Source organism: Ictidomys tridecemlineatus, chromosome 4 (genome assembly GCF_052094955.1).
Source record: "Ictidomys tridecemlineatus isolate mIctTri1 chromosome 4, mIctTri1.hap1, whole genome shotgun sequence".
In the NCBI taxonomy this organism is placed as follows: Eukaryota; Metazoa; Chordata; class Mammalia; order Rodentia; family Sciuridae; genus Ictidomys; species Ictidomys tridecemlineatus.
This window is the reverse complement of record NC_135480.1, coordinates 183,703,019-183,717,841: the sequence shown is the minus strand read 5'-3', so window position 1 is coordinate 183,717,841 and position 14,823 is coordinate 183,703,019. Positions and strand designations below refer to the sequence as shown.

The 14,823-nt window shown below is 37.6% G+C and overlaps 1 protein-coding gene across 4 annotated transcripts in view; it reads right to left on the bottom strand.

The window, feature by feature from the left end:
* Positions 1 to 14,823, bottom strand: part of Slc44a1 (solute carrier family 44 member 1) — a 184,141-nt gene that overhangs the window by 117,238 nt on the left and 52,080 nt on the right. For all 4 annotated transcript variants that reach the window (XM_078047905.1, XM_040286123.2, XM_013360504.4 and 1 more), the window contains exon 3: positions 8,755 to 8,897. In XM_078047905.1, the coding sequence (XP_077904031.1) occupies positions 8,755 to 8,897 (143 nt within the window). The remainder of the gene's footprint in view (positions 1 to 8,754; positions 8,898 to 14,823) is intronic.

Genomic DNA, 14,823 nt, shown 5'->3' with positions numbered 1-14,823 from the left:
CATTAGAAGGTGGGCTCTGGAGCCACCTGTCAGCCCAACAGTCCACATGACCATCCATTCGCCAGCTTCTGTCTCATCATTTACAGGTAACACTTAGACCAACTCTGTGTGACTTTTCCTGTACAGAATGCAAGCCTTGCCCTGACCCTCAACCTGTTTAACTGGGGCTCTAATACCACCTAAAACTGTCCCTCAGCTGCCAGTTACTGCCTGACTCTTCAATCCACATGTATAACCTATAATCAAGATGCTGCCCTGAAAAAAGAAAGTCAGAGGGATTCAAGAACGAGAAGGGTTTCTGCCTTCTAACTTTTCAAGTGCTCTCAACTCTTATACCCAGATAAATATAAATAGGTAAAGAACCTATTTATAGGAGGGGAAGGAGTCATGAGTCACAGAAAATAGGCTGGAGAATATTCAGGCTGACCCCAGAAGCTGAGAATGACTTCCAGCTGATGGCAAGGAAACATACCTCAGCCCTACAGCCACATGGAACAGAACTATCAACATCTGAAGCAGTCTGGAAGACAATTCATTGCCAGAGTCACAAGAAAAAATTACAGCCCTGACAACAAGGCCTATGAAACCTGGGCCAAAGAACCAGCTAAGCTGTGCTTGTTCATATTTCTGATTTACAGAACCTCATTGTTTTAAGTTGCTTAGTTTGTGGTAATCTATTACAGCAACAATAGAAAACTAATGGTGGTCTCAGTCCTTCCATCAAATTGCCTTATATTTCTTTCCTCACCAGCCTGCTGTCGGGAACCCAGGAAAATGGAGTCACCCGGCATTCAGCAGACACTGATACAAGATGTTCCCATTGCACTGTCATCATTTATTTCTGCATTCTCTCTTCATCACCAGAACAAGCTCTTCAAGGACAGAGACTACAAATTTCTTTTTAATATTTTTCAATAATGCAAGTAATAGATATTGATTGTAGAACACTTCAAAAAAAGAGATAAACATAAAGGAAAAACCATCTATGATTCAATAGTTCATCACACTGTTAACATTTACATGTCATTCCATACTTTTCTAAGGACATGTACATTGTTAAAAATATTTATTTAGTTGTAGGTGGACACAGTACCTTTTTATTTTATTTATGTGGTGCTGAGCATCGAACCCTGGACCTCACACATGTGAGAGGAGTGGTCTACCGCTGAGCCCCAGCCCCAGGACATGTACATTTTTACATATATTAATAAAGTCGAGTTGCCTCTACTGTGTTATAACTTACTGTTCCCTTAATAATGTATGCAGAGGCTTCCTGCTGTTGGACATACGTCCACAGATCATTTTTACTGGCTCCACAGTGCCTCAGACTGGTCCTCCCATTGTAGCCTCTCTTATACCCTTACACCTCTCTTCACAAGACTTCCTTCAGCTGAAATAATCTGTGATTACATGATGAGTTTATGAAGTCCTGCTTTCTCTATTAGATTACAATTTCCATGAGATAAAAGTGTGCCGATTCAGTTAGAGAGCAAACATAATCTCAAGTCCCTAAAACAAAGAAGACAGCCAAGAAATAGTTGTGAATGAGTAAATTTAAACAAATCCCATTTTTTGGACCATTTTGGCTGTTTCCTATTTTTATTAATACTAGAAGAGGTCTCTAGGTTGAGGAAGTAGCTCAGTGATGGAGTGCCTGCCTAGCGTGCATGAGACTGTGGGTTGTATCCCCAGCACCACAAAATAAATATGAACAAACAAAATAAAATGAACAAACAAACAAAAAAACTGGAAATATTTCCCTAAAAAAAGAAGTCTCCAGCACACAATTGAATTTTCAATTAATGTTTTCTGAGGGTTAAATAAAATGATAGGCAGAATTTCCAGGAATGGTAAAGAATATTTCTTCAATACATAGAAATTCCATTCAAATCAGAAGGCACAGATATAAGTCCCAGTCACATAAACACAAAGAACTGTACTTAGCTGATAAAGAGATCCTAAAGGCAAGTATTTTAGCAAATTTCATTTATATTATTATTATTTTTTTTAGTTCTTTTTCAAACATGGAGAGGTATGCACACTCAATAAGATTTGGTGACTCTTCAAAAGAGGCATGTTTTATACATTGACAAATTAAAGAAAAATGGTTTCCCTAAAATAGGTGGTTATATGACATGGTATAGGCGTGGACAACTCAGAAATTAGAAATTGTTTAAGAATGAATACATTCTTCATATTAGTACAATATCACTATCAACCACCTAAATAACCCTTTACATAAGTTAGTAAGCTAATCAGTGATCCTAGGGTAGACTGAATCAGATTCACTGAACTTACAGAACTCTTGAGTTTTAAAGGTGATCAATGATCACAAAAGCCCTATCTATACTGTACCCACGAAGATTATAAAAATGAAGAGTTTCTCTAAAACAACCCCACTGTTCAAGCCAATCAACTGTCTTACCAAAAACAAAACAAAACCCACTATCAGTTTTAAATTAGGTGTTTTTCAGTAAATATTTAAAACATACAAATGATAAAAAATATGAAATGAGAATAATGTAGTTCATCATCACTATTCATATTCTTTATCTGACAGAGATAGAAAGAGACAAGATAGCCTTCAAATTATTCAAAGCCTTCACAGATTGTAGAGGTGCTGTGGTTCTTTCAAAGTCTCTTTAGTTATAACTTTATCAATTTATATAACCTGCCCTTTTTTCTCTCCATGTTCCCATAAGTTTCTTTCATCTCCAAAGCTGGCAGGAAAGGATCCCCAAAATACAAAAGATGGGAAACCAGGATCACTGTACAGTTCACCAGGCACAGTGCAGACTAACACAAAGAGCACTCAATGGAGGGTGAGGCTCGAGTGCTAGCCTCTTCTTACAGACAGCCCTACAGATCCATAGGTTCTGGATCCCTGGGTTCTGAGCCAGTGCATTCAACCAACAGAGAAATGAGAATATTAGAAAAGAAAGTGCATCTGTACTGAATATGTATGGACTTTTTTATATTGTTATTATTCCCTAAACAATACTGTATAATAGCTATTTACACTGTACCAGGCATTATAAGTAGTCTAGAGATGATTTAAAGTATACAGGAGGAGTGTGTAGGTTACATGCAAATACTGGTTATACAAAGGACTTGAGCATCCACTGATTTGTGCGCGTGTGTGTGTGTGTGTGTGTGTGTGTGTCCCACTCGCCTGTGGACACCGAGGAAAAACTATATCTTTTTCATGTCTCTCATGTTTCCCAGACCCCAGATTTTTTTTACTTGTAAAATGCAGGCACTCAATGATCCCAAGGGCCTTCCAGCACAAATATTTTCAGCTGTGAACTTACAATGAGAGTGAGAACAAAAGAAGTAAAACACACTCCAATTCTGTTTTCACTTGGTATCCTAAGATGATGAAGAAAACTGAAAGTGGTGTCAAATAAAATGCTTCCCTTATAGATACTGTACTCATTCATGGATGCCATCACCCTCCTCAGACCTCTAGTTCATCTACGTTCTGTTAACACAGAGGATATGAAATGGGAGAGGCATTTTATGACCACAGAGCTTTTACCAGTGATTGGAACTTTAAATGGCTTCCTCAGAGGAAAGACAAAAAATATATAATGAAAATATTAAATTTGTGCAAAAATCTATCTTTAGAACCTCGATGTACAAATCAATACAAATAAAATACATTGAGAACTTCTTAGAGTAACAAAGAATGTGAACACTAAACTCTGTTAGGATTATTTGCAAGATGGAGAAGAGTTCTAATAAGAATATTGAGATTAAATTAAAACAATTAAAAGCAGTTCCCCAGCCTCACCCAGTTTTATAATGACTTGTGCACACTAAAAGCCAATGCCACCTCACCATATCCTCTCCCACCCTAGGCACTCAGGACATGGGAATGCATACCCCACCCCTGCCCCAATCCTCTCCCCAGAGACCAATAGACCTTCTGTCCCAGCACGATCTTTATCCCACTAATTCAGGTGCCTTAGAACTAAATAGGAGCATCGCCACTCTGTGTCCAAACTGATATGGAAGACAGGGGGCTTCCTCTAACAGGAAGAATTTTAATAATAAAAGTACCCTCTAGCTTCCCATTTTGAGATGTGGTAGTTTGCTCCCACAAGGGCTCCCCCCACCTACTCTCACTCTAACATGACGTTATCTGCTATTAAGCTCTCACTAGAGGACAGTCCTGATTTTGAAACTTGAACTTCCAAAATTGTGAGCTAAATAAACATTTTTCTTTATTAAAAAAAAGTAATAATAATTTTTGGTCTCAAAATTGACACATACACTGTAAGGTTGCTTACATGTTATAGACCTGAAAAATCGTAGATCTTGATGTGACAGAATAGATATGTTTTACGGAATTGCCAGAGTTCAAAAATATATTGCCACCATCCTATTCCTCAACATAAAAAAAAAAAGATTATAAACCCTACCTGTCTTCTGTAGTAGTATTATTAAAAAATAGCTCAGCTACAAAGCAAGACATTCTCATTTTAGGATTTAGTTGGCACTCACAAATACTTGATGGGATGCTTTAAGGAGCTTGCACATTAAATAATCTAAAGATTCCTTTAATCTCTGACACTTTTTGGTTCTAATATAAATGAGCTTTTCTGAGTTGACTTAGCCTTAGAACCATATCTAAGCACTATTTCTATGCAGAAAAGTTTTAAGTATCTCAAACAACCAATTTAAAAATCAACTTAATCTATTTGAAATTAAGGTTTTCATATTATCTCACAAAATATTGTCTGCTGTCTTTTTATGTATCCTTATCACTGCAACAAATGTATTATCACGTCAAAAATACTACTTGGAGGAAAAAACCCATTATAATCGGAATGATAAGAAAATATTACTTTTTCTTTATGCTAATAGAATTCTTTTATTCATCTTGGCATCTTAAACATTCTGGTTAAAATAGGTCAAAGGTGTTCTCCTTTGGATTCCTCTCCTGATTACCTTTCTTCCTTTATTACTATAATTAAATAGGCCCTTCTTATGGAACTCCTAGGTGCTCAACTCTGAGGGCTAAAGAAAATATGGTGTTTCATGAAGCAGAGTTAGCAGAGTGACAGACTCTCAGAGGCCTCCATTATCTCCGTGTCTTATTGTTCGTGCCCTTGAGTCATCCTCTCTTCCTTGAGTTTGCTTCTAATCAGTAGAATATGGCAAAGAGGGACGGATATCACTTCTGTGATTACACTACATAGGACTGTAACTCCCATTTTTCTAGCAGACTCTCTACTGATGCTCTCACTGTTGGCTCTGATGGGGCAAACTGCCCATCCAGGTGGCCTACACCTGAAGGGGGACCTCCAGTGGCAGCCAGCAAGTTCAGCAATCCTCAAGGAACTGTATGCTGCCAACAACCACTTGTACCTGGAAGGGAAGCCTTCTCCCCCTGAGCCTCAGGTGACACTCTGACCCTGATTGACCCAAATGAACCACTGACTACAGCCCTGAGTAAGCTATGGAAGGTTGAAGACCAAGGCAAGCCATATCTGGATTCTGAAGCTGAGATGAGAAACGCTTCTTGTTTAAACCCACTAAGTTTATGGTAATATGGTTACCTAGCAACCAATAATTAATACAGACAGATGAGAAACACAGAATAATTAGAGAGCAAATTGAAGTCAATAGAATAACCAGTATGAGATAGGAAAGTTCAGGTAATCAAAGTAAACTCACTATGGGATAAGGTTAGTTTTGAAACATTTCATAAAAAGATGAGTTGTGAGTCCCATTGTGTTTCAAAGACCCAGATAGGCAGACAGGCAGAAGGAATACCACAGAGGTAGAATTAATTGAAGGTCATGGGCAATAATAATACACACACTGAGGAACAGTGAGAGAGGGCTGGAGAGGTGAAATGGGTCCAGATCGCAGAAGGCCTGAAATGGTAGGGGCTGAGCAGGCTCATCTTTGATACTACAGACAGCAAATAGAAGGCAAAGGCTCTTGAACAGGGAAATGACAAAATAAAAGCCCTGTTTTAAAGAACTTAATCCTATCACAGCATAAAGGATGGAGCAGATTACAGATAAGAAGACCAAGAATAGATACGCTTGCACAACCGTTTTCATGAGAGGCTAACAAACACATGGTGGGGCTGGGGGTGGGGTTCACACTCATTAATAATCAAACACATGCAAATTAAAACTATAAAGCACCATTCTTTGGTCTATCAAAACAGTAAAGAATAAAAACTAATAATACCAGTAAAAATAAAGTAATCTCAGACACTGTTGGTGGGAATGTAAATGGAACCGTTTTTTATGGAAATCCATTCTGCAATATGCATTAATAATCTCAAAATATTCAGATCCTCAAACTCAGTTATTCACTTCTTAGAACACTGCTGAAGTAGATTTATTTTCTCATTCAGCAAGCATTTAACTGGGTGCCTACTACATTCAGGCTTTGAGATGTGCCCTGGGGATACAGTAGTGAATAAGAGATGCTTCTCTCTTGGCACTTAAGAGAGACGTATGTACATCCAACCCTCCATGGAACAATCAATGTATAACTGCACATATTATAGGACACAATGCTTAAATTCTGAGATCAAAGAAGACCTCTTTGAAAGTGACATTTTGCTGAAAGCTGAAGATCAGTAGAATTTAGCTACAGGAAAAACAGAAGAATTTTTTTTTCTTAACAAAGGAAGCAAAACTTACCAAATAGAGAATTAGCCTTATCCAAGACTTTAGAGGACTCATCTGTTGATGTATTCAACAAATATGTATGGAGGTTCAAGTAGGCATTAGGTAATACAACAAAGGTTGAAGAGATCAAGGATGAGAGAAAGTGACCAAGCAGAGAAACAGGTATAAAAACACTCTAGAGCTACAGATGGTTATGGAATTCATAAAAGACGTATAAGGAAATGAGTGGTAAAAGAAGGAAATCAATGCATTTGACAGGAGAAAAAGGAGGATGAAATAAAGATAATAAAAATGAAGGCTACTACCTTTCTTTCACTTTCCAAATCCAAATACTGTAGATTTATCCACAAAAGGAATGTTCAAAAATTTACCATTAATTGACAATAATTGCCATTTATAGACAGAAATACTCAAGTGGGATAGCACTACAAAGCTTATAATGCAGAAAAGGTAATTATAGATGGAAAATAAATTTTAAACATGTACATATGAACTAAAGAATAGCTATAGTTGAGAAATTATACTCCTTAAAGTTATACATGAATGGCTCTCAATGAAGATAAGTATTCAGGGAAGAGTGGCCACTTTCTCAGAATAATATGCAGTTCCTCTTTACAAGAGGCCAAAGTGTACTTAGAATTACCCAAGGATTTGAAATCTTTTCCACAGTCTGAGGAACCACAATAAGGTTAAATGTGAAGAGTGGCATTTACACAAACCTTACCATAAGGATATGCTCACAGTCATTAGCAAGTTACCAAGAGAGCCATAAAAATGATTACAACCCTTGTGAGCAGTGCACCCAACAAGGAGAACCTTTTGCTTCTCACCTCCTCAATTACCTAATTTTATATTTGGGACATGTCAACAGCATTAAAGAATTAAGCAATATTTTACCGCATACATGCTACATAAAAAAAAATAATAAAAAAAGTGAAACTCTACTGCTTTTGCAATGTCTATTGAGTCTAAAATTATTTCAAGATAAAAAGTAAACAAAAGAGATATGGATACTTTTGCTAGAAGAAATAACACAAGGTCTAAAATATGTGTTAAATTCAAGGAGCAATCATAAAGAAGAAAAAATTAAGCAATCTTCCAAATTACTTCAAGTCTAATTTTTGCTTCTCTTACGAGATGCAGGTGCCTATTAAGAGAGAGAAGCTTATAGTCTGCTCTGGATATTCTACTGCCCACCAGCCACATGGCCTCAGAAAAGGCACTTCAGTCTCCCGAAGCCTCTGTTAGATCTACCTCACGGGGGGGGGGGGGGGGGGGGGGGGGGGATACGCTTGTCCACTCTGGCATGCTATACAAAGATTCATTATTATTACTGAAATTTTGTTTACTTGAGCTGCATTCTCTCTCTTTCATTTAAGGGAAGACTATCTCTGAGAAATAGTTATTTGAATTTCTTCACGTCTGCAAAATTATCAAATTAATCTTATACAGAGAGATCAAATTTTAACCATAGATTTATATAACAATAAATAGGTATTACAAATTATCTTCCTAGAAAGAATTGATGTAGCTTTAAAAATGTTTTTATCTGTTTAGCCTTTTCCTATAAAGTGTATTAGACGGATTAGCCTGGTTACCTTATAATTAGCTTTGTTAATTCTGAAGATATGGTTTGATACTGGCAAAAATTCTAATAAATTTTGATGGGGTATAAATATACAGTTTGAACAATTACATTGGCATCATACATAAAATATATTAGATGAAATATATTTTCCCCGGACATTAAAAATTAAATAGTAGTGCTTTTGAAGGAAAAAAGCAATTAAATGAGCAATCTCATGAAACCCAAAAGATGAATATTGAGGACCCAAAACAAATTTCACAGTTTGACAAGGAAAATGTATCTTTTATAAAATTGGAAAGTGATGTGTACCTATAAATGATGCATCACAAAATGTTACTTTATAACTTTAATTTTTCAATATCTATTATTATCCCTATCTCCCATCCAGTATAATCTTAGAAAGAAAAATAATTTTTTTTTTGGGTAAAAAAAAAAAAAAAGCAGGATTTTCTCTGTGCCTCCTTTAAAGTTTCCACAGTGTTCATCATTCAGCAACAGTCTACTCACTTCCGTTGGGTGTGGTCCATGCCACTGTATGGTATTCCTTCCAACTTTGCATTTTTCTGCCCACAGATATTTCCATAGCTGTCGTATCCTGACACTAGTCTCGCTGCTGCACCTGTTGCTACTGAAAAGCCACATATAAATCCCTAGGAAAGAAACAGAAAAAAAACACACACAAATAAACCATTTCAATACCAACAGTCACTACTTGATACGATAATGAGTTTCTTTTGTCTGCTGAAGGGAACAAAGCGCTATCTTTCCTCATTGCAAACACTATTCCACTGTTTTCCTTGGATTGCATATGAGCAGCACAAAGAAGTCCACAGGGAAATACTATTTACTACCATAACAAAACGAATCCCAAGCTTTCACATCATTAGCTCATCTTTGCATTTATAATAATAATGGCAGCCTCTCTATGTTGAACACCTGCTCAGTGACAGGCTCTGTCCTAGGTATTTATCACACATTATCTCTAATCCCCATGATGAAGAAACTGAGGCCAAGAGAAGTTAAATGAGTTACCTAAGCCCATAGAATCCAATAAAGATGAGAGCACAGAATCAAACCTAGCTTTGTTCGTTCTTTTGTTTTATTTGGGTGTAAAGGGATTCTATTAAATGAATAATAGCAAAGGATAAATTTTTTAAAATCCAAAAAAATAGGTATGTGGGTTTTGAATCATTCTCACTTCAGTGCACACAAGACTTTTTTTGTTTCCTTTGTGCACTAAAGCTGTATACAAGCCAAAGAACTCCATCACCAAGCACTGCCAAGCTCTTCATATTAGAGACTGAATGACAGTAAGTGAGGCACTGGCTTTGTGTACTGCAAGGGTCCCTTCATCTTGTGGGAATACGCTTTATCCCAGTACCAAGGGCAAAGGGGAGAAACTTCAGAACCACATCATGCTTGCTAAGTCAGGCATGCGCTGACCAAAATAAAGCAGTAAAAGCCTACACTCAACAGCAGATTACTAGGCATAGGAAGCAGAAGTGAGGGGAATCACTGCTGATGAACTGGTTATACTGTGGGGAAAGACTGGGGTTAAGAAATTTTGTGCAACCTGGTCCTTAAAAGGGTAAGTTTTTGTTATCTTTAGTAGAGTGGCTAGGAAGGCAGAGATAATCACTGCCAGCTATTAGGAGCAGTACTTATCTAAATAGTGCTGCTAGATCTTAGGCCACAGTGGTAAACACAATGCACATATACACACTCCTCAAACTGTATTTCCCCCTGTAAGTATACTTACCTAAAAAACTAAACAAAACCCTTCTACTTTCATTGTGCAGGTAAGGGAAGTGAGAGAGAAGAGTCATGAGTGTAGCTCTTGTCAAAAGAAACTTCTTACAACTACACTTTGTGAGAAAGTAGACTCCCTGATTTGCTATTCTCTGGTTCTCAGATCCTGGCCAAGGATCTGTCTCAAGTTAGTTCCCTTAAAATGGAGACAGAGTAAATAGTTCATCGGGCTGTGGTAAAGATAAATGACACAACCTTATGTGGTAAGAAATTTGCCAGACATATAGGAAGAGCTCAATGAATATTAGCTATTAATATTATTAGAAATGAGTAAATGCTATATGGGAAAGATTATGGGCTTTGGGGCTAGATAGATGAACCTGTGTTATTGATGAAATACTGATGACTTCATTTCCTACTTGTGTAGTATTGGACAAACTTGCTTAATGTTCTGTGCCTTGGTTTACTCACTTATAAGTTAGGGCTAAAACCACTGACCACAAGGACTGTTAAGAGAATCACGTGAGATTGTATATGTAAAGTGTATGTCTCAATACATGTTAATACCCTTCTGTCTCAAAGCAGCAACTAATGGCTAGCACCAGTTTAGGCATAACTGGTCAGTACTTATACTCCCCTGTTGCCTGCCTCCCTCTCTTTTGACTCCTCCAAGGACACCAAGGGCAGTCAGTCCCAGCGGTGTTAATCAAGTCCTTGTGTTAAAGTCCTGGTCCCTGTCCCATGATGCTACTGGGAGGTGGTAGAACCTTTAAGAGGAGGGCTTAGTAGGAGGGCTTGAGGCTACTGAAGAAGTGCCCTGTGTGACTCCAGACCTTTCCTTTCCTTCCTGTTACTCTGCCACATGTTCCCACCATGAGGTGCCAGTATAGTTCCAGAAGCACACAGCCAGCCAATCAAGGAATGAAACCTCCAAAACTATGAGTCAAAACAAATCTTTTTCTTTGTCTGTTGATTATCTCAGATATTCGTAATAATTCCAGAATACTAACACACTTTCCAATGTATTTCTTTAGTAAGAAGCATCAGAGTAATAGAAAAGGAATGGGCTTAGGATTTAGAAACAATGAATTCAAATTCTTTCCACCATTTCCTTACTACCTGTGATTCTGATCCAATTTCCTACTTAGACTCTGCTCTCTCTACATCTCCAACACTGAGCAATACCATTTACCTCGCAGCCTAATGATGAGCACTAAATGAAGTAACATATACCCAATCCCTAGCCGAATTCTACTGCATGGCAGGTGATCAATAAAAGGCAGCTGTTCATGGTAAATTTGAATGGGGAAATCAGATTAAGGGGTTAACAATGGTAACTGGAGACTTACAAAAGTCCCTTGGCTTCTCTATTTTAGAGCAAAAATTTCTAGGGAGAAAAGGTGAAAAACAATATCAGTAATTTTATTGCTACACAAACTACTGAGTCCACAATTAATATTCTTTGACTACTACTCTTGAATAGCAAAGCTATTACATAAGTAAACTTCTTTTACTTCTTATAGGAATTGTTTTTTATGTTTAATAAGTATGTTGTTAGATATTCTTTAAAGAGTTTCTGGTTTCCCTTTCTGACTATTTTTAACAGTACTGTTGGACATGTGGATATTTTTCTTTATCATAAGCTATGTCACATCCCTCCAGGATGTAGGCAGGGCATAAATTATAAATGTTACATATATATGCTAAAATGGGACACTGACATATTTTCGTATAGGTCATTTAAACTTCTTAGTAGCTTCCAGAAACATTAGAATAGAGAGGGTGAGAAGTTGAAGGTGGAGAAGAAAGGAAAATAGAAAGCTAATAAGATGGTAAGAAACCATGACTATTATCCTAGGGACTTCCTCTACAGCACAAGCAATGACAATGGGGAACTAGGCCACATACAATTAAAATTACAATCTCCTTAAAAAGAAAAATGCTAAAACCCAAATGCAGGAAGTAATATCGTTTCAGAAGAGAAAAAATACAGCACATGAAATTAAAACATGGTGAGAGAAACTTTATAAAATACACTCAATAATTTAATGGCTCCACAGAGAGGGGAGGGAAAAGGCTTCCAACAGAGTGAAATCACATTAATGAAGCAAATGATGAGGAGGGTAAGGAAAGCTTTTATAAGTATGGAATAGAAAGCAATCACTAGAGAGAAAGTAAGCCTATTAGTAAGGAAGAGAACCATGGCTAAAATCTTAAAATGACTGAGCTGCTGAAGTGCTTTCAGGACTATTATTTTAAGGGAGAGAGGAAGAGCAGAAAAATCCACTCACAGGAAGGACTGGAATCAGATAAAGACATACAAGGGCGATGAGGAGATGGGGTGATGGGCAAGACCTAGCAACTAGTAAGTACTTACTGCCCAAGTGGGGAAAGACAATTTGCTAATTAACAAACTGTGCTCATTTCCCCTTCACATCACAAGGTCTAGTTCTACTTAAGTAAGAGCTTTTGCTTAGTTTCATTCAGTACTAGAGAAAGTGGTGGTGGGGGGGAAGAGTTAAGGAAAAAGAAAGGGAGGGAGGGAAAAGGAAGAAAAAATAGGATACACTTTAATTTCACAAGCATGTTTGAATTTCACGCTTAGAGCTTCTTTTTTGGTATTGGGATTGAGTTCAGGGGCATTCTACCACTGAGCTAAACCCCAAGCCCTTTTTACTTTTTGTTTTGAGACAGGGCCTCACTAAATTATCCTGGGTGGACTCAAACTTGTGATCCTCCTGCCTCAGCATGTGAAGTCACTGGGATTTCAGGCAAGTATCATTGTGCCCAACTCACACCTAGAGCTTCTACGAGACAACTGAGAAAGGTGGATGGCCTCAGTTTTGGGGATAGGGAGACAACAAAAATAATGTATGAAGGGCAGAGGTAGTATGTGAATATAACAAAATGTTTCAAAATAATAAAATAATGAGGGGAAATGAGTTATGGTTATAGCTGTCTCCCAAGGGTTAAGGAAAACATTTCTTGACTATCTCTCTGTCAAAAACCACCTCATTTATGTTCCATATCTCAATCAATCCTTGGGGTCAATCTCTTAATAACTTTAAACTTAGGGTAGCACTTGACTTCTATTTCTCCTCTTCTGAGAATCCTGAGACAAGAAAGGCTATTAGGACCCAGGAGACAGACAAAAGCTGAAGGCCTGGTGCAGAACTAATATTTCTGTAAACACACTAAAAAAATAGACTTAAAACTTTAGCCAGGGTGCCAAATTTCTGAACTCCTTTAAAGTATAATAGAATTTATTACTCTAAGAAAGAGAAAAGAGGCAAATAAATAAACAAATAAAAATAAATCTAGGAAATGTCCACTCAATGAACATTTATTGAGCACAAACAAATGCAAGGTCCTAAAGGTCCTAAAAGCAGATGGGCACAGTGGTGCATGCTTGTGATTCCAACAACTCAGGAGACTGAGTCAGGAGGATTGCAAGTTCAAAGCCAGCCTCAGCAACTTAGGCCCTAAGCAACTTAGAACCCAACTCAAAAAATTAAAAATAAAAAAGGGCTGGGATTGTGACTCATTGGTTAAGTGCCCCTGGGTTCAATCCTTAGCCCCACCCCCACCCCACCCCTCAAAAAAGTCCTAAAAGCAATGAAATGTTCTCAATCAAAAAAGAAAATAATGGGGGCTGGGGATATAGTTCAGTTGGTAGAGTGCTTGCCTCACATGCACTAGCCCCGAGTTCAATTCTCAGCAACACACACACACACACAAATCAAAATTTTAAAAAGAAAGAAAATAATGGGGCATGTAGAAGCAAAATCAGAGGCTCAGTTTCACAGACAGCTAGAACAATGAATACAACACAGACAAGGAATACTGGTATCTGATACTGGCTTTGCCACTACTACAACTTTTGAGCCTGGGCAGGTTAGCTTTGAATTCTCCAAGCCCACTTCCTTACTGGTCCCAACCATTAGAATAGGCTAATCTCTTAAATCCTTCCTCATTCAAAATTCTATGATTCTATGGGAAAGCAGAAAAAAGTTAGAATTTTAAGAGTATTCTTGCAGGGAGAAATATAAACTCATTTGGTTTACTACTGTGACTACTGTGACTGAGAAAAAAATAAAGAGTAGATTAAAAACAAATGTTTTTAACTGAACTATATATGCAAATGTAGTTAAAATGACAAATTGTACATTAGGTATGTTTTACCACAATTTTTTAAACAAGAAATGGACTTAACAAAAAATGAGTAGTTACTTGATCAAGCAACCTTAGGGTAATTCTTGGCATGCTGTTCTTTGTATTCTATGATCCTGGCTAAGAACAGACCATCAAACAGGTGAACTAAATACTGCAATGAATCTCTCTCTCTGCTGCATGCTCAACCATGGTTAATGAGGTAGAAACATCATGCCCCAGGAACTAGACTAATGCTATAAAATAAAAAGGTCCTTGAAAGCAGTCTGAAGGGCCAACCTATGCAATGTCTCCTAAACCCGGCTTCCATTCAGATCACTGCCTAAAATTCCAGTTTTGCATTTCCATCTTATCCTTACCCACAACTTCTATATATCCATATATTCTGATTCCACACTTCCCCAAACCACTTCCCTTCTCTATATATACTTTATCTCCATTAGTAGCAGCATTATCTGCTAGTCTCCACATGCAAGATTTAAAGTGGGAGGACTCTTTGGTTTCTTCTCTCCATCCTTCTGCCCCTCACCCTAGCTTCCCAACTCCACAGTAGAGGGAGGAGTAATGTTTAGCTATTTGGTCAGAGTTTGAGACATTGTGAGGCCACAGCTTATTGGCACATAAGATTACTATGTCCTACAGAACCATGTTCTGAAC